This window comes from Sciurus vulgaris (assembly GCF_902686455.1).
Source record: "Sciurus vulgaris genome assembly, chromosome: 5".
In the NCBI taxonomy this organism is placed as follows: domain Eukaryota; kingdom Metazoa; phylum Chordata; class Mammalia; order Rodentia; family Sciuridae; genus Sciurus; species Sciurus vulgaris.
In genome coordinates this window covers 5638357-5659982 of record NC_136465.1, presented here as the reverse complement: position 1 = coordinate 5659982, position 21626 = coordinate 5638357, and the positions used below count along the sequence as shown (strand labels likewise).

At 50.6% G+C, this 21626-nt stretch overlaps 1 protein-coding gene and 2 long non-coding RNA genes across 5 annotated transcripts in view; 2 read left to right on the top strand and 1 right to left on the bottom strand.

Moving 5' to 3' along the window:
* LOC306660663 overlaps positions 1 to 21626 on the top strand; it is a 781776-nt gene that overhangs the window by 630549 nt on the left and 129601 nt on the right. The gene's annotated exons all lie outside the window — the stretch shown is intronic.
* Positions 1949 to 10443, bottom strand: LOC306662317. 3 transcript variants are annotated; one of them, XR_013764082.1, is made up of 6 exons: positions 10317 to 10443; positions 9743 to 9914; positions 9347 to 9418; positions 3498 to 6406; positions 2976 to 3221; positions 1949 to 2359 (listed from the first exon to the last, which is right to left on the bottom strand). It is a non-coding gene; the product is annotated as an uncharacterized lncRNA (long non-coding RNA). The 3 variants fall into 3 exon arrangements; XR_013764083.1 differs by having other exon boundaries at positions 3498 to 5945; XR_013764084.1 differs by having other exon boundaries at positions 9347 to 9414.
* On the top strand, positions 9475 to 13056 carry LOC306662316 (beta-defensin 103A-like). Its single transcript, XM_079141825.1, has 2 exons — positions 9475 to 9840; positions 10337 to 13056. Exons 1-2 carry the CDS (start codon positions 9783 to 9785, stop codon positions 10480 to 10482), a joined length of 204 nt encoding a protein of 67 aa, XP_078997951.1. The 5' UTR covers positions 9475 to 9782; the 3' UTR covers positions 10483 to 13056.

The window sequence follows — 21626 nt, the reverse complement described above, 5'->3', positions numbered from 1 at the left end:
CAGGGGATTTCAAAACATTCATGACTTGTGAAATGTTTACAACAAAACACAAATACACCCTCAAAACAAAACTTCAGTCATGATCATTTAAATACATATGTACACACACACACACACACACACATATATCATATGTATGTACCTGCACATATGTGACTTAGAAAATGTTTTGCATGAGTTGATAATCCCCAGCACTCAGGAATATGAAACCTGGTGCAAAGAATATGGATAAATTAAAAAAAAAAAATGTGTGCAACATGTCTGTTAGGGAGAAAAGGGCAAAGAAGAGGAGAAGGGAAAGAGAAATCAAGAATTCATGGCAATTGTGTTACAGGATAACTTCATCAGGAAGAGGCCACTGAGGACCTAGAGGAGGTGGAGGGGAGAAAGTTTTTCTGGAGCTCTGGTTTACCTATCAGGTTCAATCTGAGTTGGAGTGGACTGTGTAACTCAGTGTGCTGTGTCGAGTTGGTGAGTGCATGTCAGGTATGTCTGCATATGCAAGTGTGTACATATGTGGGTGTGCAGAGGCCAGTGTGCACGTCCCTGAAAAGCTGGTAGGAGGGACTCTGGATCTTCCAGATGTGAGGCAGGAGGTGTGCAACCACACTGTATGTCCAGCTCCAAGCTGGAGTTGCCTGGGTCTCTGCAGCAGAACCTGTGGGTCAAGATCTTATGACAGCAGCATTTCACACAAGGCACAGTGAGCCCAAATTGTCCATGTCCTGGCCCCAAGGTACAAACGAATGGAAAAGGGCACTATCTGAGATCTCAAGGTAAGGTCAAGCATCATTTAAGTGGCTCCCTAAAGTCCATCAGAGCCAGAGAGAGATAACTATCAGGGTGCTGAAGTTCATCTGTGGGCTCATAATCTAGGCAAAGAGACAAGAGATGTTTTGCTAATCATTAGTGTTACCATGTAGAAATGTGGTCCTTGTGGTTGGATCACTATATTTTTCTGAAGAAAGTCAGAAATCTAAGTTTTTATGCAAAATATTTGGTTTTTTGAATTTTGGCAATTACTACCAAAATATGTTGTTGGACTACATTGTACCCACAAGTGTCCAATTAATGACTCCGGTTCAGATGCAGGACTCAGCCTGACTCAAGGATCTATGAAGACTCAGACCCATAATAACCTCAGGATTCCATGATTCCTGTCCCTTTTGTAGGTAACTTGGGAGATGAAAGGCCAGACAGGTTCAACAGGTAGCCTAAATTCACAGAGCAAGTTGGTCAAAAAACTGAGACCCGAGGATAGTTCTCCAGAGCTCTTATATCATTTGTACTGTTCCTTGCTATTTAAATTATCCGTTGTTGCTTAACTGAATTACCCCCAAAACTTAGTGACTGGACTCAACCAACACTGGTTACTTTCTGGGGGTTGGGGAGAGCAGAAGTGGCCCAGCTGGGTGCTTCTGGAACAAGGTCACTCATGAAGTTGTAGTCGAGCTGTCAGCTAAGGCTTCAGTTCCTCCTGGAAGCGCACAGGGCAGGAGTCACTTCTCTGAACTCGCTCATGGTTCCTGTGGGATGTTACACTCAGGGGCTCCGTTCCTCACTGTCTGTCGGCCAGAGGCCTCCTTCAGTTCCTTGCTGTGAGGCCCTCTCCATAGAGCACCCCCAGTCACAGCAGCTGGCTTCTCTCAGGCAAGTGAAAGGGAGAGAACACCCAAACAGAACCCCCAGTCTATAGAGGCTAGCCTCGGAAGCAGCATCCTGGCGCTCCCACCGGATGTTAATGGTCAGGAATGAGTCCATGAGCCTAGCCCATCACCCAAGGGAGAGGATCCCCCAAGAGGATGAGCAGCGGAGATCACCATCAAGAGACTGCTCACCACATACACTCACCAGTGCATGCCAGCCACCAACAAGTGCGGCCCACTGGTTAAATCCAATCACCACCTGTTTTTGTAAATAAAGTTCATTGGAACGAAGTCATGGACATTTGTTTACATGTTGCTATGATTGCTTTTGTACTACCCCTGCAGAGCTGAGCACATACAGCAGAAGCCACATGGCCAGCAAAACCTCAACACACACACTGACCAGTGCCCTTTATACTAGAGGTTTGCCCGCCCCTGAGAAATGCAAGCCTAAAGCTCTTTGAAGAAAATGGAAGAGCAGAGTAAGATGCCAAATTCATCTTTTGCTTGAATTTCTCTTGGTCTCCAGCATGGTGAATACTACGGTGTTCACTTCCATGAGCTGGATAGCTGGGGATTCTCAAAACGGAAGGAGCTCTGTGGTCTGGGCCGGTGGAGAGGTGTGGCTTCACGCCCCACTCCTCTGTTTTTCATTCTCTACAAATGTGTCCCATTTACCTTTCCCCTGGAAAACCACCCTTCCAAAACTTCAGCTGAAAAGTGAATATAAGACACAGCTATAATGACCTCAAGTGTTAGAGTGGACATTTAGCACGATAATCTGTGATCCAGGTGAACACAGACTTCAAGTTCGAATTTTACAAGTTATTTCATTTCTCTTAGAAAATTATTTCACTTCTCTTGGTCTCAGTTTTCTTATTCTTGACACCCAGATCACAATACTAACTCCGGAGTAGTAGCCACAGGGTCACGTCTGTGAGAACAGCTGGCCATCATAAATCAGGCATTGAAGGGTTCCCTGCTGCCTAAGGTGGTAGAGAACCAGTTCACTTCAATTACCGGTTCTGTTTAAGGGACAGGGCAGAAGCTGTATGTGAAAATTTCCCTGGTCCCTTGGGTACATCATGTCCTCCACCCATATTCCATTGTACCATGAAGTTCCTGCCCAGGGATGCAGCCAGAAGGCTGAGGAGGCCAGTGGCCAGAGCTGCTGGGTGGCCAGTTTTCACAGGGGCCAGGAGTGAAATGTAGCCAAAGGATAAACAGGCATCATGGCACACTCCTTTCCATCTGGCATGACTCAGTTGCTGCCAGGAGGGCAGGAGAATGTCCTTGGGGTGGCCTTATATGGGTTTTTCATGTACTTACCTCCCTCCCGAGTCAGCCCCAGGAGCCGGGGAGTCAGCCCCCGCTGGCCAGCTATGATTCTGGGGACTGTGGGAAAGGCCTGCAGCACCACGTCCAGCCCAGGCTGCAGATTCCTGAACCAGTTGGAGCCTGTTAGAGGGCGGAGTGACTCGGCCTGGCTCTCTCTCCAGATCACGTCTCCCTTCACTGCCTCCAGGCCTCGCACTTCAGGCCTCCTCAGAAATGGCACGACCACGCACCTTGTCCCTGGAACAGAGAACCCAGGCGTCTCCTGGCCAGCTCCCTTCCACCTACCGCCCTCGCTCACACCCAGCCTCCATCTAGAGGACGCCAGCTCTCGAGCCCATGGGCCCATCCGGCGTCATTAGAAATGCGGCAGCCGCTGTTCAGCTCCCGTGCTCGGGTCTTGGGTCTCAGAACCCTCTAGTCATGCCTGCCTGTCATGTTTGTGGTGAGCTTCTTTCTAAAACGTAAATGTGCTCAGGTTGCGGTGGTGCTGGTCCTTCGTTGAATCTGCATTACCTGCCCAGGTTCGCTCTCCATTTCCCCACTCTTCTAGAATGACTTCTTCTTTACAAGACTTGTCCCCACGTGTCCTAGTTTGAAAATTTTCTGTAATTTAAAGAGTGAAGACAAATTTACTTTCTCATTAACATAAGGAAACAAATCAAAGTACACCCACGCCGTCTAGAGAGGCAGTGGGAAATGTCCACAGACAGCGATGACACGCGCGAAGGACTTGGGCAGAGGCTCCGACTGTGACGCAAACACACTCTGCTCGTGCTGGGTGGGGCAGTCGGCCGGGTGGCCATCCTCACTAGGACTCGGCGTTTGCCCTGGGCTCTGCGGACGGCACCCACCATCCCGCTGCAACATCGACCGGATGGAGTGGACTGCATCCGAGCCGTTAGGGAAAGAGAAGAATTCCAAAGAATCACCACGCAGTTTTGGAAGTGAGGGTGATACCGTTAGAAAGGAACTACTTTATTGTAAACTGAGGCGCTAGATGTTATTAAGGTGGTGATGATCTTCAAGAAGATGAACACGCAGTCAGGAAAACAGGGGAGAGGCTTCAGCATAGAGATGAAGATGGAAGTCAGGTGGACAGAGGCCTAGATAACCACCTCCAAGCACTGTGTGGGGCAAGAAGAGGATCAGGAGGAGGAATTTAGTCCTCTAAATTCCTCAGGAGAAATCATGCTAAAGCATGGGGTATCCAAAGTCCTCCCCCAAGATGCCATTTCCTCACCTGTGAAATGCAGATATTGTATCAACTTCCACGTGACTCACATGAAGTAAATGCACACGAAGTGTCCAGCATCATGCCTGGTGCACAGAATCCACTCAGCAAATATCAGCCACGATGAGTGAGGAGAAGGAAAAGGAGAGAGAAGGATACAACGTCCACCTTCTCATCATGACATAATGTCAAGCTCTAATTTTTTTTTTTTTTTTGGTACTGGTTATTGAACCCGGACACTCGACCCCTGAGCCACACCCAGCCCAGTTTTTTTATCATTTTGAGAGACAGGGTCTCACTAAGTTGCTGAGGCTGACTTTGAGCTTGTGCTCCTCCTGCCTCAGCCCCCTGACCGCAGGGATTACAGACATGCATCATCACACCCAGCCAATAATGTCAAATGCTTGAAGATGTCCCATTTGGGCGACTTTGGGGAAAGGAGAAGGAAGAGAACGTCCTTAAAGAATCAAAGACAGCCATCAGAAGGTCAGGAGAAAATGGAAAGCACGTCTTTTACTTTGCTACCACGTCAGTGTCTGTGGCTCTTCTACTGTAAGACTTGGAAATAGTGAAGAACACAAAGCCCCAAACTACGTATCCTTCACCTTTGTGTCCAGTGCCACGTCCGCACTCCTGACAGCCAATGTCCACAGTGTTTTCTAGATATTGAACTGAAGAAGAGGGACAGGTTTTGAGAATGAGTCTTCCCACAAGTCACATGCTGCACAAGGGTGGAGTCAGGTGATTAGGGACAAAATAAGTCCATTGGATTGGAGGTGCAAACGTCACCATTGCATCTGAAGGGAGAGGTCTGCATGGGTGTGTGGAGACGACCCCAGGAAGCCATACGCTAGAGACCAGGGTTGAAGGAAAGGTGGACAGGATAAAAGACCACTGCACATGAGCACAGACCCCTGTTGAGGAACTTGATGAGGCATCGAAGGAAAGAGCGAGGCAGCAGTTTAGGAGAAGACAAGGGTCAAGGACAGGTTCATTGTAAATAAATAGCTGAACCTGTCGTGGGCCACAGGGAGGAGCCGCTGGGGAAGAGTGGGAGGGATCTGAGAGGACAGGACCTGAGGGCAGTGCACCCTGAAAAGGGGGTTCCAAAGGCACAGAGCAGATCCTGGGAATAGGTGGGAATGTAAACCTCTGAGGAAGGTTCTGGAATATGGGGGCGCAAAGGGGAGAGTCGGCCCCTGATCCCTTCTGTTCCCATCAAGTTAAATCACTTGGTGGGGGAAAGCAGGGTGGCAGTCACCCCAGCGAGCCACGAGGATAGGGAAGGACCACATCCTCACCCAGAGGCGGTGTCCACGCAGCCTGGCAGGGCCACCTTCCTTCCCTGCTGGCAGTGCCAGGCCCTGGGACCACATGGTGCGGCAGCCGGCTCTGGTGCGCTTCACGCTTCTCCTGCTGCCAGTCAGTGCAGCCTCCCTGGGGCCCGCGGTACCTGCCTCCACTCTCCGCCACTGATCCAGCACCATCTCTTCCCTGGTGACGCTCAGGAGCCTCTTACCTTGACCACACAGCGCCGGCAGCCCGGGAGCAGTCAGGGAGAATGGGTCTTAGAACCCTGTGTATGTCTCTGTCAGCTTTCTGAGGTCATGCTCTAGGTGAACTGTTTCCCGCTTGGAAAGGGTACCATCAGATTATCCGAGTCCAGCAGAGAAGGAAAGAGAAGGGGAAGCTGCACTCACGCGGGCAGCCTCAGCCCTGCGGGAGTCAACCTGAGGGTGTCCAAGCACAGTCAGGCTCTAAGCCCCAGCGGACCGAGCATGGCACCAAGTCCTAGTCAGCTGAGCGGGCCCTGCAGGGATCTCTGCTCCTCCACCAGCTCCAGGGCAGCAGGCGCTCCCGAGGGTCGCCCTGGAGACACGGGTCCTGCCCCTGCCCTGGGCGTCCTCAGAGGGGCCATTCCACGTGAACTTGCTCTCCATTCTCCTTGTTCGTGTGGTTTCCTCCCAGGCAGAGTCAGGTAAGCCTGGCGCTCCCCTGAAAGAGAGTCCTGGGGGGATCTGGAGCAGGGATCTGGTGAGGCTCCGGGGGAGCTCTCTGCAGAGAGTTGGTGCAGAAAACGGACATGGAATGGCTTTGCCCACGTGTCCTCCCTTCCCAAAGCTCAGCAGCCTGTCTGTGTCCAGCAGACCCTTGCATGGGTTCCTGAGGGGAGCCTGTCACCACTGGCAACCTGGGGAGGCAGCGAGTCAGGCAGGGTCAGAGCGGTCCAGTGGGAGGTGCTCTGTGGGTCCGGGGACCTTGAGCAGAAGCTCTACTGACTTAGGCATCAGCTCTCTAAGTTAGGTCTTTTCTCTTAAGGAAAGAAGACAGAAGCTGTGGGTTAGGGTAGGGATGGCTGTGCTTTTTGACCAATCCTGATCCTCAGGGACTCTCACTGGGAGGTCTCTGAGAAGACACCCCTGTGGTTCTCCCCAACAGTCCCTGAGCCGGGATCTGGGCAACACCTTAGCTGAGGGCCTCTTCCCTCAGGACTATGCGGGTTGCCCTGGGCATCCCTGGGCACCCATGGCCTATTCCAGACTCCCAGAGTCACTGACATTATTTGCAGGCAGACGACATAAATGCCTTTAACACACAAAGATTATTGCTGAAGTAAAAATCAGGCTCGTCAGCCTCATTGTAAGCAAGACTTTCTCAGGCTTTCTTCTTGGTCTTTATTTAAGGACTTCTGGTTGGAGTCAGAATTTTAGATAATTAAAACCTTAAGTCTAGTTTTTCCTAAATTCATGCCCCCTTGTCTGCCAAATCAAATGCAAATTTGTCTTTAACCTTGTCCACTAGACTTGGGTCAAACTTGGCTATTCCCTGCTCCTCGGACTGGTTCTGTGTTTCCCAGCTCTGCTCTTCCTCCTGGAGAGAACACTGGCCTCTCTGACTGCCCCACCAGACACACCACATCCTGAGTCCTGTGACTCATGATGAGCCAGGGCTCATCCCTGCACTCAGCCCTGCACTCAGCTCTCGTCCCTTCTTTGTACTCCCTCGACTTTCTATCAATGTCCTCTCTCTCTCCCTCTCTCTCTCTCTCTCTCTCTCTCTCTCTCTCTCTCTCTCTCTCTCTCTCTCTCTCTCTCTCCCTCTCTCACCCATTTCTTTCCCAGTACACAATATTGAAAAGTGTCCCAAATCCAGTGGTATTCGAAGGAAGCCAGAGGAACCTCTATGTGCATTTCTGCCTGCAAAATGCAGAAATGCCAAGAAAGTTCGCTGTGCCAAGAAGACATATTAGTCCACACCCAGAAGGTTTGGTGGATGCAGACAACTCAGTTACCCAGCAGGAAATGAAGCCTGTTCTTTCCTGGCCCACTTCCCCCTGTTGTGCACTGGCTCTTGGACTTGGGTTAAAGGCAAGACAATATCTGCTAAAGCTGCAGTCATGGCTCAGACGCTGTCAGGAGATGAGCCACCCCAGGAAAGTGCAAAGCAGAGTCAATAGACAACTGCCAAAGGAGCCAACCGGAGACGCGATTTTCATTTCCTAAGAACCTTTTATGAAGCAGCATCATGCTAGAAGCACCCCTAGTCTTTGAGGAAACCTGTTCAGCCAAGGGCTGCCTGTGGAGGTCTGGTCCATGCACAAGGGTCTGAGGACCCTGACCTGCACCTGAGTTAGGTCCCGTACCATGCCCAGCCGTGTCCTGCTCTGGTCCCTGTGTGTAAAACACGCTAAGAGTAAAACATCAGCCCCGTCCCACCCCAGCCGCCACCTCCTTGCATTTCAGAGAATCTCCGGTTGTTGGTCTCCAGTTTTGAACCTAAGAGGAGAGCTGGGTTTTTAAAAGATGAAGTGTCTACACCTCCAAAGTCGTCTTAACTCTGCTGGTCTAAATCCACTCTGCGGCACGGGTCTCCGTTTTCCTACATGAGGGCAGTGGGTGCCTGAACCTCACCTTGACCTTGACATTGCCCTCTATCAGACCCTCAGCACCTGCCATCTGCCAGAGCTCACTGGAGCTCCTTGAGAGGAGGAGCCAGGACTCACCCAGTGCCCAACGGGTCCATCCCTCACCCACACTGAACACATGTGCTTGTTCCCACCTGTAAGGGACACTCAGGTTTGCTTTCTGAACCCACCAGATGCTCCGGTATCTGAACACACTCCTGCACTAACACACCCAGAACCATGTCTGCTAGCAGGCCATAGGATGGCCTCAGCTCCCCATTAAATAGTCGATCAGCAGATGCAACCCTCTGTTTACTTCTCGACATTTAGGTCTAATAGTTAAAATAGAAGAAGAAATTTACCCTCAAACTCTGAATTCATACCCAGGAAAATCGCCTAATCTCTGAACTTTTTTGAAAGCCCATGAGCCAAGAATAGCCTGAAGCCCCTCTTGGTACAAGGACTCTCCTGTAACTAAATATCATCACAGCATTCTCTTTTTCTGAGGAAGTAAAATAAAACACCTTACTCACTTATAAATTTGAGTCGTTTTCCAACAATGATGAAGTATGAGATATGTTTCACTCCCTGTAGCACCCCACCATAAACCAAGGTCCTGGGGCAGGGGCCTTTCAATATAGCCCATTTTCAAACCATCATTTAATCCAGTTATCCCACTCCTCGGCATATGCCCAAAGGACTTAAAACCAGCATACTATAGTGACACAGTCACATAAGTGCTTATAGCAGCTCAATTCACAACTGCTAAACTATGGAACCAACCTAGGTGCCCTTCAACAGATGAATGAATAAACAAATGTGGTACATATACTCAATGGAATATTACGTGGCCATAAAGAAGAATGAAATCATGGCATTTGCCAGTAAATGGATGGAACTGGAGACTATCATGCTAAACCAATGCCCAAAAAACAAAGGCTACATATTCTCTCTGATATGTGGATGCTAACTCACAGTAAGCAGGGAGGTGGAATGAAGGGAAGGGATGGGAATGGAAAAGACACTAGAATGAATCGGATGTGATTTTCCCATGTTCATAAATGAATACACCAGTGAAACTCCACATCATGTACAACCACAAAAATGAGAAGTTATATTTCATGTATGTATTATATGTCCAAATGCATTCTCCTATCATGAATAAATAAAAAGGACAAATTAAAAAGTAAAAAATACATAGCCCAATTTCCCTCCTTTCCTCAGTACCTGAGGTCAGTCCTGCCCTCTAGTTCTGAGTAAGTTCACAGCTGGATTGATCTGGTTCCCTGGAGAGCCTGTCTTTAAAGAAGATGCAGGCAACTAAGAAGCACCACAGTATAGACAAGTCAACCCCCAAAGACCACCAATCCCACCCACACCAGCCACATCTAAACCCACAGCTGGACTTGAGCCAGACATGGACAGGCCCCTGAGCCTGGAGGACAGCAGTGAGCCTATCCATAGCGAGTCTATCGGGCTGGGACCAGCCCCTGGGTGAGTGGGCGTGTTCCCGCAGAGAGAGACACTGGTGTGACACATCAGGAAACAGGTCGTCTTGTCATCACCGTGATATCACAGGAATTGCGGGCACGGCTTGCCCTTTATAAACGTGAGCCCGCATACCTTTCCGTCCAGTCTCAGCCTGCTGTGAAGCCTGCCGGCCATGCGGGTCCTCTATCTGCTGGGCGTGTTGCTCTTCCTGTTCTCCATGCCTGTTCCAGGTAAGACAGGTGGGAAAGGGCTGGGAGCACCCAAGGGGGCAGCGCGGTCGGGCCTCTCCGTCCTCCAGGATTCCCTGGGTGGGAACGAGGTGTCCCCATTGTCTTCGGCTGACAAGTCACCCAGGGCCTCGGGGCAGGCTCCCGGTCTCTCTGTTCCCACCGCAGGCCTCCTGTGGGAGGACCAGTGAGGAGACGTGGGAAAGTGCTGCCCGATTCAGCTCCCGGGAGAGGTGGCTGCATGAGCAGAGCCCAGGCTTCTGTTTGGCGAAGCTCGGTGGCTAGAGGGGTCGCCCCGGCGGGGCCACTGCGCACCCAGCATTCCTGGGGAGGCTGGGGGTCTGCGGCTCCCCCAAGGGGACATCGAACGCCGCCTGCCAGGCTCCACCTTCACTTCACTCTGGATTTTTAGCAAAAGGGGAAAGAAGGAGCACAGTGGGCGCGGGCGGTGCGCGGGGGACCCTCCCGAGCGCCCGTACCCTCTGATCTTCCCTCGCAGGCCGCGGAGGGCTCATCGGCGCGGCGCAGAGGTACTACTGCCGAATGCGGGGCGGCCGCTGCGCGCTGCTGAGCTGCCTCCCCAAGGAGGAGCAGATAGGCCGCTGCTCTCTCCGGGGTCGGAAGTGCTGCCGGAGAAAGAAATAGGGGTCCAGGCACCAAGGGGCCCTCCCTCAAGTTCATTCAACTAACACCGAATTAAATTTTCTTTTCAAAAATTTAGCAGCTTGATTTTTTTTTTTTTTTTTTTTGACATTCTGGTTATTGCGGTGGTTGTTACCAAGCAGGCCTCTAAGGAAGGCCAGTGACTCCCGCTCCGACCTGCGGCAGCTTCTGCAGCGCCCCGTCTTCTGTAGCTGTTATACCTTGGCGATACTGAGCCCCTTGTTCTGGAATAGTCCTTGGCCTCCTCGCCCTGCACTCCCCTGGGCCTCACACCTTCTTCCCGGGACGCGTCTCCCTGAACCTACCGCTAAAACCCGTAGTACATCCCTCGGGTGCCAGTCCAAATCCTTCCAGAAACTTCCTCTCAGAGGCGGGGACCTGACCCTCCTTCAGGTATTCCTTTGCTTTCCTGCCCTCCAGGCCTCTGCGCGGTTGGCCTCAGGGGCCTGGCTCGCTGCCCCCACCTGGTCTCCAAACGCAGCCTCCCCTGGGGCTGCCTCCCCTCTGTGTCTGCCTAGCCCGCCTGCCGCTCCCCAGGCTCTGACTTGAGTCCTGCTCTCTGAAGCTCCCTTGGCCTTTGATCCTGCACATTGGCCGCTGCCAGTCCCCACCTGGTTCCCAGACTGTTGGTGAAGCGCCCTGAGCATGGAGGCTACTTGGCCAGCAGTGGCTGGACTGATGGCCACTCAGAAGCTTTAGATGCTCCGCAGCTCGAGGATTCAGCATCTGGAGTGGTGGTCTGTCCCCCTGATCCCAGGCCCCAGGCAAAGTGCTATGGTGGAGCCAGAAGACAACGGGGCTCTCAGGAAGAGGGGACTGAAGACCGGAAGGAGCCCACACCTACCTCACCTGCATCCAGGAAACATTGCAGAATGCCCTCCAACAGTCCACAAGGTGAGGGCGGGCACATGGATGGGGGCGTGACTGCAGAGAGGGGAGCTTAGACTGCCCAGCCTGCTAGTGGGCAGGGCTCACAGGAGCCAGGAGGAGGCTCGCCCTGCCCATCAGCTGCAGCCTGAGGCAATTGAGGTCAGAGCTCAGTGGGCACAAGACCCCTCTCTCTGCAGGGCAGAATCCTCTCCCAGTGCTGTGGGGGTGACAAAGGGCGAAACAACACGAGGCCAGAGGAAAGCAGAAACACCCAAGGTTGGGTGAAGTCCAGCCACACTCAGGACTGGAAAAAGGGCTCTCCTGCCAGCAAAGCTGGCCTCTTCGCTGCCCCTGAGGGGTGCCATCATCCGCAGCAGTGTGGGCCTCTCCAGGGAGCCTCTGCAGCTGCTCCAGCGAGTGCTTAAAACCATTCCCAAAAGGACCAGCGTGGTCCACAAGAAACTCAGATCTGAGCCCGAGTAGAGGAAATGGGCAGCTGTCACTCAAGAGCTTAGGCTTCCTCAGGGGCTGAGTCCATCCAGAAATGACCAGGCTCACAAGGCAGCTGAGTAGGGTCATGACAAGGAAAAAAGGCACTCGGTGAATCAGACCTGCTGATGCAAATGTGCTAGAACTAGGGAGAGGGCGGTAAAGGAGCTATTATAAATTTTATAGTATGTCCAAGGCTGAAAGGAGCAAGTGCCAATGACAAGGAAAGAGACAAAAGAGAAAGAGAGCCAGATGGAGCGTCCAGAGATGAAAATAAATATCTGAATTTCAAAAGACTGAGTCGGATGAACCCTGGGTCACAGTAAGGATCAGTAAGCCGGCATCTGTTTCAGCACAAACAAATGAGAAAATGAAGCAGAGACAGAGGAACAGGAAAAACTGGAAAAAATCTTCACGGTGACCGCAAGCAGTCCAGCATCCTGGTGTCCTCGGAGTCAGAGGAAGTCGGGAGGAGGAACAGATGAACTGCTGTTGTCCAAATTTGGTGCAACTATACACCCCCAATTGAGTACTCAAAGAAATCCAAGCAGAATAAACAGAGAAAGTCACGCCAAGCACATCAGAATCAAATTATTTTAAATCAGTGACAAAAAGAAAGTGGGCGTACACAGGAGCAGAGAGGAACTGCGCCTGCTTCCCCCAGAGCCCATGGGAGCCGGTATGCAGCCATAGCTCTGTGGAGAATCTGGCTCTGTAGGAAGGAATGAGCAGGTTGTTCACATTCCAGACACCCCAGAAAGGGAGAGACTGTTAGTAAGAAACAAGAGCCACATGAAACCCAGCATGCCACAGTGAGACCTATCAACCTGCATGATTAATAGGCACTAATAAAAACCCACTTTGTGTATGGAACACAGGACAAAGGTAGGGTAAAGTGGAGCAATGGGACCAGACATGAAAACATTAATCCAAAGAAAGCATGATTGACTTTTTTGGCTAATTGGCTACAGATCGGAGCAGACTTTAGAACAAGCCGGGAAAATGAGGGTATTTTTCCTAAGGATAAAATGGTTAAGTTACCCAAAAAAAAGCAAATAATCAGTACACATCTAATAGCGGAATTTCAAAACTCTTAAGGAGAAATTGCAGAAATGAAAGAATAGGCAAATTAAGAATTATATTAGGGGAGGGGTGGGGGGGAGAAAAAAATAACAGAATGAATCAAAAACTATTACCCTAGGATAAATGTATGACTACACAAATGGTATGCCTCTACTTCATGTACAAACAGAGAAACAAGATGTATCCCATTTGTTTGTTGCAATAAAAATGAATTTAAAAAAGAATTATAATAGGCTGTTTCAACACTTTTTTCATTATAAGGGATGCAAAAGTCAGACAGAATAACAGTTGAGAAGCCTTGAAGGACAGTGTCACCCAATGCAACCTTTGTGAAATTTATTGGACACTCACCCACTAGTGGTAGAATGCATTAAAAGTCACCCAGTAGGGCCCACACCGAGCCATGAAACAAGTCTCAAAAAAGCAAAACAATTTAAAATCATACAAAATATGGTTTCTAGACGCAGTGGAACTCACAAAGCTGTTCGTAACAGACAGATGTCTGGGGAAAGTCCCAAATATTTGGAAATTAATCTTACTTCTAAATATTCAAGAAGGAATCAGAAATTAGGAAATATTTTGCACTGACTGAAAGGAAAACACAGCATACCAAAATTTGTGGGGTACAGCTAAAGTGGTGCTTAGAGGGAATTTTATGGCATTAAATGCTTTTATGTAGAAAGGAGAGAAACTCATTAATTGACACTGTAAGTTTCCTCCAGAAGAAATGAGAAGTTACACACAGAGAAAGGAAAGAGGCAGGTGAGAAGAAAATGGGCAAAAAGAGAATTCTTAATAAAAAACTTATTCTTTGAGATGATGAATAAAAATCTTAGAACTCTCACTAGGCTCATTAAGGGGGAAAAATAATGGCAAGAAGCCTTGGTGGCCTACACCTTGGTTGCTTAGGAAGCTTGCACATAGCTTGGGGCAAGCAGGGAAATGGGAAAGGTTGACCTGACATTTAAGGAACAGCCACAAGGTGGCAGTAGCTCGCTCCCTCATTCCTGGCCGCCTAGGAGTCCAGTCACGCTGTCAACTCTCCAGTCAGCCCAGAGGCTGGAGAGTATGACAGCAGTACCAGGGGAGGTTGGTGCCTGGCAGGCAGGGGTACTCCAGCTGAGGGGCTATGGGAAAATGAGGGGCGAACTGGTCCACTAATGGGCACCAGGGAAGTCAGTCGCAGGGCTTGGGAGAGAGACTGCTTTCAGTTCTGATCACACCTCTGAGGCTTAGCAGCTAGGTGACTACAGGCCTTCACCTTTCTAGGCCCCAGGACCCTCATCCGTAAGACTGAGTCATGCCCACCTGGCAGGTGCATGGATGAGGAATGAATGGCATACGGTATATAAATGTGGCCAAAAAGAGGGCCAGCTATGGAATTTACAAAGCTCAGTGCAAAACAAAAATGCACCAAAAATAGTGATGTGAAAGGAAGATGTGAAGTGTTTTCCTTCAAAAAATGTAATCAGCAACATTAAATAGGGCTAAAGTCACAGAGGAACAATAAGATAAGCCTGAGAATTGCAGAAAAATATTTTTGGAGTCACAGTTTTAGTGGAACAAATAATAATGCTTTATTAATGTGTTATTTTGATTGATAATATGTTATTTTCCTGACCAACTCTCCTGAAAATGTATGGATTAGATCATCAGCATTTATATTTTGAGCACTATTATTATTTTTTAAATAATTTTGAGAAGAATCTGATAATGCAACTGTGCTGGAATAAAGAGTATTTTACAGCTGTAACAATGTTGAGATAAAGTTATTTTGAAACATAAATCTTAGATCAATCAATCACAGAGGTGAATGACTGCTTTTGAAAGCCTGCCAATAGGAATGGAGCTGCACTCTCTCCTGGAGACCTAAGCTGCTCTGCCACAAAAGAACAGCCCCCGGCTCTTTCCTCGATTGCAGAGGAGACCTCGAGGGGAGCAGCCCTTTTCTCTCCTTTAAGGAGCAGGACTCGAGTGTACTTCCCAGGCCAGGTTTGATGATTAGCACTGGACACACAGCCTGGCGTCTTCTTGAGCTTATGATAAGCAATTCAGTTAGATTTTACCTAAACCCGACACTTCCCCGGTCCCCAGTCGCTTCATCTCTGGTTTTTGGTGAGGGAGCCATGTTTGTGCAGGTCTGTGGTCTACAGGCCAAGCCCAGGAAGTAACTCTGCCTTTGGGAAATGCTGTGCCCTCCTGGAGTCCCTGTCAAATGAGCTTCATCACCAGGGGAGCACAGCTGCAGAGGAGTCACCTGGCACCAGCTGCTGTCAGTCACAGGAACTTCTGGTGGGGACACAGCACGCCCTGGTGCAGCTGTGCAGGGGACCCGCTGGGTACTCTTCCCCAGGGACACGGTGATGCCCCTCCTGGTGGTTTCCATGCTTCAGATCAACTTTGCCTCCTTCTCCAACAGTTCTTCCTGATGGCATGGAGATCTGGGCAGGACAGAAAGTAAACAGACGAGTGTTCCTGGTGGTTCTCTGGGGTCAGGGCAGGAGTGGGGAAATCACACTCTCATACAGGTGGACTTTTAAGTGACCGTGTGTTACTTTTACAGTGATTGCAAGCGTATGACTCACTAGAAAAGGGTGAGTACAATTAATGCTAAACACGAAGAAGATGCAGCCACTAACTCAACCTCAGAGGCCAAACAAAGCCCCTCCCCAAGTATTATGGCATTCCCTAAGACCACCACTCATGAAAAGACAGAGACAGCCACCTAACTCAATGACTCAATGTGTGATTCCAGATTAAAATAGACCAGGAAAAAATCAATAGACGTGAAGCCCCCCAGGGGAATCAAATGGAATGCAAGTAATGATTATCTGATGATTTTCTAAATGAGATTAGGGAATTATTCTTTCTCATATGTGTAAATGGTATTGGGATTCATGTGAGAATTTTCCGCTGTTCTTAAGAAGTGCATGCTGAGAGAATCAGGTGAGGCACTACAATGTATTATGGTTTGGATCTTAAGTGTCCCCAAAAGCCAGGTGCTAAAGACTTGGTCCCCAGGCAGTGGCATATTGTGAGATGGGAGCTGGGTCTAGTGGAAGGAAGTCGGGTCACTGAGCCATGACCTGCAGGCGATACGAGGACCCGGGCCCCTCCCCTCTCCCTGCTTCTCAGACGCCAGGAGGTGAGCATGAGCAGCTTTCTTCTGCCTCTGGCTTCGCACCATGGAGTTCTGCCTCATGACAGACCCCACAACAGTGAAGCCAACCAACCATGGACTGAAGCCTCTGAAAGTGTGAGTCAAAATAAGCCTTTCTTCCTTTTAAGTTGATTCTCTCAGATATTTTGTCACAGTGACAGAAAGCTGACCAACATATGATGTTTGCCTCTCGTCATCAAAAACTAAGAGAAATACATCAAATATTTAAAAAAAAAATTGAGTCTGAGCCTATACCGGCTTTTTTTGTTTGTTTTCATTCAGTTTTTCCATATGCTTCCTTTGCCTGGAAGAAATACTCAGTGTTGGGAATGAGTGAGCATGTTTCTCAACACCAAGTCCCGAGGAGGGCATGCTGCTCTGGAGCCCACAGCCTGAGCACTGATGTGAACTCATTCACGTGCTTCGATGGCACCCCACCCAGGACTCCATCTCACAGCTGCCAGAAGTACCCTTGCTGGATAGGAAGTCCTCACATCTTGCCAATATAGCATCATCACCAGCTTCCTTTAAAAATACCTCGAATTAGAGAGCAGAATAGGGGCTGCCAGAGGCTGGTCAGCAGATACACAATGCAGCTGACCCAGTCCTGTGTCCTGTTGCACAGGAGGTCACTGAGTTGTGACATGGTTTGCATCTCAAAGAGCTAGAAGATGTTCCCAACACAAGGAGATGGTCACGTGGGGGTGGACGTGCCCACCACCCTGCTTTGACCACTGTACGGATTAAAAGGTCACCCTGGACCCAGGGAGAGGCCGACGCAGTGCTGTCCTCTCAGTCTGCCTCTGAGTCAGCGCCCATCTCACGGTGAGGCTCGCCCGTGCTCTGATGAGTGGGGAGGAAGGGGCTCCCTGTCTTCCTGCTGGATCCCAACGCCCTCCGGAGCTGGAGGAGCCCTGCCTGTCCCGGGGACTCTGGGTTCAGCTCGCCCTGTTTCACTTCCTCACAGGAGCTGATTATGCCCAGCATGGATGGGAAGAGGGGAATTCAAACCGCTGTGGCCTGAGACTGTCCACAGACTCTCAGGAAAGCACAGAGCTGGTAGATTTAAAGCTCCGGGGAGCAGGCACATGAGCTCCAGGGCATATACCCATCTGTGCCCTGGGAGGCAGGCCTAGCGCCTGCCCCTGTCCACCCAGGGACCTGAGGGAGTAGGCAGTGGCAGCTCCAGGGCAGGGGACAATTCCCCGGGGCTTTCCACATCCTGATTTGCATCAGGACAGCTGGGTGTGCTTCATTCTGTAAGGGCTGTTCCTCTGACACACCAAGAAAATGTCATCCTAATCCCGATAATTACTAGATTGCAGCCAGCACCAAATCATGTAATTCCCAGGAACCTTTATAAGGCCAAGCGCTGGGTCCCTTACCAGGGTCTGCCGTGGTCCACCAGCATCGCCATGAGGATCCAGCTCCTCCTCCTCTCCTTCCTCTTGGTGCTCCTGCTGCCTCCTCCAGGTGAGATGGGCCTCCAGGGAAGAGGCTTCACAGAGGAGGGAGGCATCTCTTTCCTCCTCTCTCCCTCCTCTGCCTGCATCTCCCCCTTTCCTCTCTTTCTCATCCTCTTACCTCTCCCTCCTTTGTCTTCCCTCTCAACCTCCATCTCCTCTCCTCTCCGCTCTCTCTCTTCTAAACACATTTTTTGACCAGGTAGCTTGTATGAATCGCCTAACAGAAGCAAGATCATCTCCTGCATCTTGAAAGGAGTTTAAGAACCACAACTCATAACCGTTTCTGAGCCGCAGACCTCGTAGGTCCAAGCCTTCGCTCATCTCCGAGCCAGGACTGCTGAGACTGGCGAAGCCTCTGTTAGGCCACTGTTTGTTTTGTTTTGATTTTTAATAAAGTTCAGATATCTTGCTTTTACCCAAAGAAGGAAGCAGAGGACGTCATTTTATAAATCTCTATATACTGAAGAGTAGAGATCGATCCAGTGCACCTGTGGTTTAGGAACTCCTGTGCCTGGCCTGTTCAGAGGGGAGGCCCCGGAGGACACGCCCTTCTACAGGGCTGCCCTGGCCCACAGTGCAAGGGTAGCCCTTGAAAGCAGCTTTCTAAACTGTATGCCTAGCATTTACCTAATCCTCAATATCATGGAAATAGAATAAAAAGAATCAACAGTGAAGGGAGGCAGGTGGAGAGGAGGGGCAGGGAGGGAGAGAGAAAATGAGCAAGACCTGAGAGGACAAGTCAGAAGGAAACGATGTTGACTAAAGCCCTCGCTTTCACGGATTTGTTTCTGGCTGCTGGGGTCTTGGGACAGTGTCAGGAAGGATGGAAGGAAGGGAAGGAGGCATGGAGCAAGACCAGATTTCAGAGCTTAGAAACAAGGACCCATGTTTATGTTCACTTCTTGTTATTGATTGTAAGTTGCTTGGGCATCAAGTTCTTCGCTCTGAGCGGCAGCTCCCCGCCCCCCGCCCCCGCCCGTTCAGATACTTAATAAATGAAATGACTTGGAAAACAAAGGGCTGAGAATAGGTACCTGCGGTCTCCCCTGAGCCTAGAACTGCTGGCCTGTGTGGAAGCGGGACGGAGTCTCTCTGAGGCTGCGTGAGCGTCCCGTGTGGGCCGCGCCAGGCCCAGGTCTTCAGGCTGCGCCTGCCTGATCCCGTCTGGGGTCTCCACTCGACATTGAGCTCAACGTGCCCGCTGGAGGAACAGAGGCGAGGGACAGTCCTGGAGTCCAGTGGATGGACCCTGACCGCAGGGCCCAGCTGGGCAGGAGGCCTGCGGGGATCACTCAAGCCTCGGGCGCGGGCTCCCGCCCTCCCACGGTGCTCTGGGGACTGGCGCTCATTTGCCTTTTGCTTCCTTTCAGTTTTTCCTAAACATATCAGCAGTCCTGTCGGCTGCCTCAGGAATGGAGGTGCGTGTGAGGTCGCCTGCCGCGGACATCTGAAACAGATGGGCACCTGTGGCACTCGGCGACCCAAATGCTGTCCGACAAAGTGAGGAGGCCGAGAGACCCCTGCGGCAGAAGTGGCCCGGAGCCCTTCCCGGGCAAAGCTGCGTCAAACCCCAACCCAAATAAACCATGTGCTGGAACACGTAGACGCTCTCCTTGCAGTGATTATGGTGACTGCTGTCCGTTTCATGGGCAGATCCCTGTGATCTGCTGGGCCACGTCATTAACTCTGCACACTGACAATCAGGGATGGCACAGGGGGCTCCTGTGTCCTTCCAGGTCTATGAGCACCTGTCCCCATGGTCCCCTTTCTCCCCCAGTTACTCCGGGTGCTTTTCTCTTCCTGCTCCCGGCCCCTTGCATGCCCTGACAGACCCTGAAAGCAGCCTGATCCCTCTGTCCCCTCTCGCGCCTGCTGGCTCTGGGGGCCAGAGTGGCCACCCTGCTCCTCTGCTCTGTGGGTGCCCTCCCCTCTGTCCTCTCCCCTCGGGTCCTGCTTGTTGCTCAGCTGGGCCTGGTGCATGTGCAGGTAACCCTTTAATTCTCTCTGGCTAGCAGGTCTCTGTGGGTGTGGACTTTGTCCTGACCTTTCAGGCCTTGGTCACTGAGGGGCGGCCTTGCTGTTTAAGGGATCATGAACTCAAGGGCAGTAGAGTTGGACGGGGTTTCCTGCCACGTAGACGTAGTAAGACACAAGTCAACAAGTGGGGAAGCAGGTTCTCACCAAAGAGCACAACAAAGTGACATCAGTAAAACAGGGGACACAGGAAGAGGGAGCAAAGGTCAAAAGGAGAGCCCAAGACAAGGCAGAAGCCAGAACTCGCCGAGCCCGGCACCCTTGCAGGGGGGTTGGTCCTCGCGGTGCAGTGCTGTTTCTCCACCTGAACTCTTCCCTGAATGTGCAAGCAGTCTGCAGCTGGGTGAAAGCAGCTTGATTTCAAACCAATACCCAAAGTCTCAAGATTGAAAAAGAAATGAGATCTCATTAGAGTAAAAACATTTTTGCCTGGATAGATACATCTGATAAGGGTGAGGTGAGAGAGACACCGTCGTGGGTGCAAGTTTAAGGGCCAAAGGCATTCCACGCTCCGACAAATTATGGTGCAATGTCTTCTCAAAGCTAAAACCAGTGCCCCCAAACCACGATCAACAAAATATCCAAATATCAAACAAGGACAGGACCTACCTTCAGTGGCACTACACAAACCCACTCACCTCACTTTGATCCCAAGCCAGATGCTGTCCTTAATCATTCACTTTTGGTAACTTAGGATATTTTTATTTATAATAAATTTGTTGTTTTCCTGGTTCCCAGAAGTATCTATTTTTGACCACAGAGATGGGATGAAGCTTAACATAGTCCACAGAGCAGTCATTTTTGTATCCTAGGGGAATGGAAACCACTCTTTGAGAAAACTTTACTGGCTATTTATTTTCTTCTTGTAAGGCAGAACCCCAGAATGCATCATGAGAGAGAGATAAAACCAGTGGAAAGCTAGATAGCTCTACATTTCCCAAAATGCAAGGGCTGTTTGGATTTCCACTTAGAATCAGGGCCAGGGGAGGCTTGGGCCATGGAGATCAAAACTGATAGTAGTAGTTTGGGTTCCAAAAGGAGTGGGTGGGTGGTGACATGAGGCAGGACCAGGTAGCCCGGCCAGATGGGTCACGGGGGCCGGCTGGAGAGCTTCAGCTGGGATGAAGCCCCTTTTCCAATCCTAACATTTCTGTGTGATCAACACCCAGAAAGTGTTCATGGAACCTTGTCTCCCTCACCATCCGTGTTGTGAAATCTTGGAAATGGCCAGGGAGACTCAGTCACAATTGGGGCAAAGGGATGAGGAAGGAGAGCTGTGGCCAGGGCGTGAGGGGACATGGCCATGGAAGGCTCTGGAGCGAGGCCAGCGGGGTGTGGACGAGAACCTGAGCCAAGCACCACGGGGAGGCCCCAGGAGCCCCAGAAAGGCACCTGCCTGCATGAAGCACGGGAGTTGGAGCCGCGGGACTTAGAAAAGGAGAACCCTCGGGGCTTGGAGCAAGGGCAGACTGCTTTCTAAAGAAGCCACTGTGCCCGCCTTCCACTAGCTCTCTCTAAAGCCATATGCCCTGAATAGAAAGAAGAAAATAAGGCCTGTCCCACTGTGCTGAAGTGTCATGAGGAAGGAAAAAAGAAGACATCCACTTCAGACACGGTGCCAATTCACTATCTCTATGAATTCTCCTGGCTCACCCTCACCAAATCAGCACTCGATCTTTGCTCTGGCTGGGGTTAAACCAGATGCCCAGACACCGGAGAACTTGGTCTGCGATAAGGTCGGACACCACAGGCTTCACTGTGCTTTAGTCAACTTCTCTGTCACTGTGATCAAGAGCAATTTTAAGGAGGAAAAGTTCATTGGGCAGCTCACGGTTTCAGAGGTCTAAGTCCATAGACGCTGATTCCATTCCTCTGGGCCTGAGGTGAGGCAGAGGAACATCATGGTGGAAGAGGGTGGCAGAGGAAAGCGCTCAGAACTTGGGAGCAGGAGACAGAGACTACTCTGCTCATCAGGACAAAGGCAGACCCCCATGACCACCTCCTCCACCACCCCCCCGCCTGCC

Bases quoted from the DNA above. Each gene is read 5' to 3' on its own strand.
- LOC306662316 (XM_079141825.1), top strand. From the start codon at position 9,783: ATGCGGGTCCTCTATCTGCTGGGCGTGTTGCTCTTCCTGTTCTCCATG. The intron at 9,841-10,336 runs GTAAGACAGGTG...CTTCCCTCGCAG, and splicing joins GTTCTCCATGCCTGTTCCAG to GCCGCGGAGGGCTCATCGGC.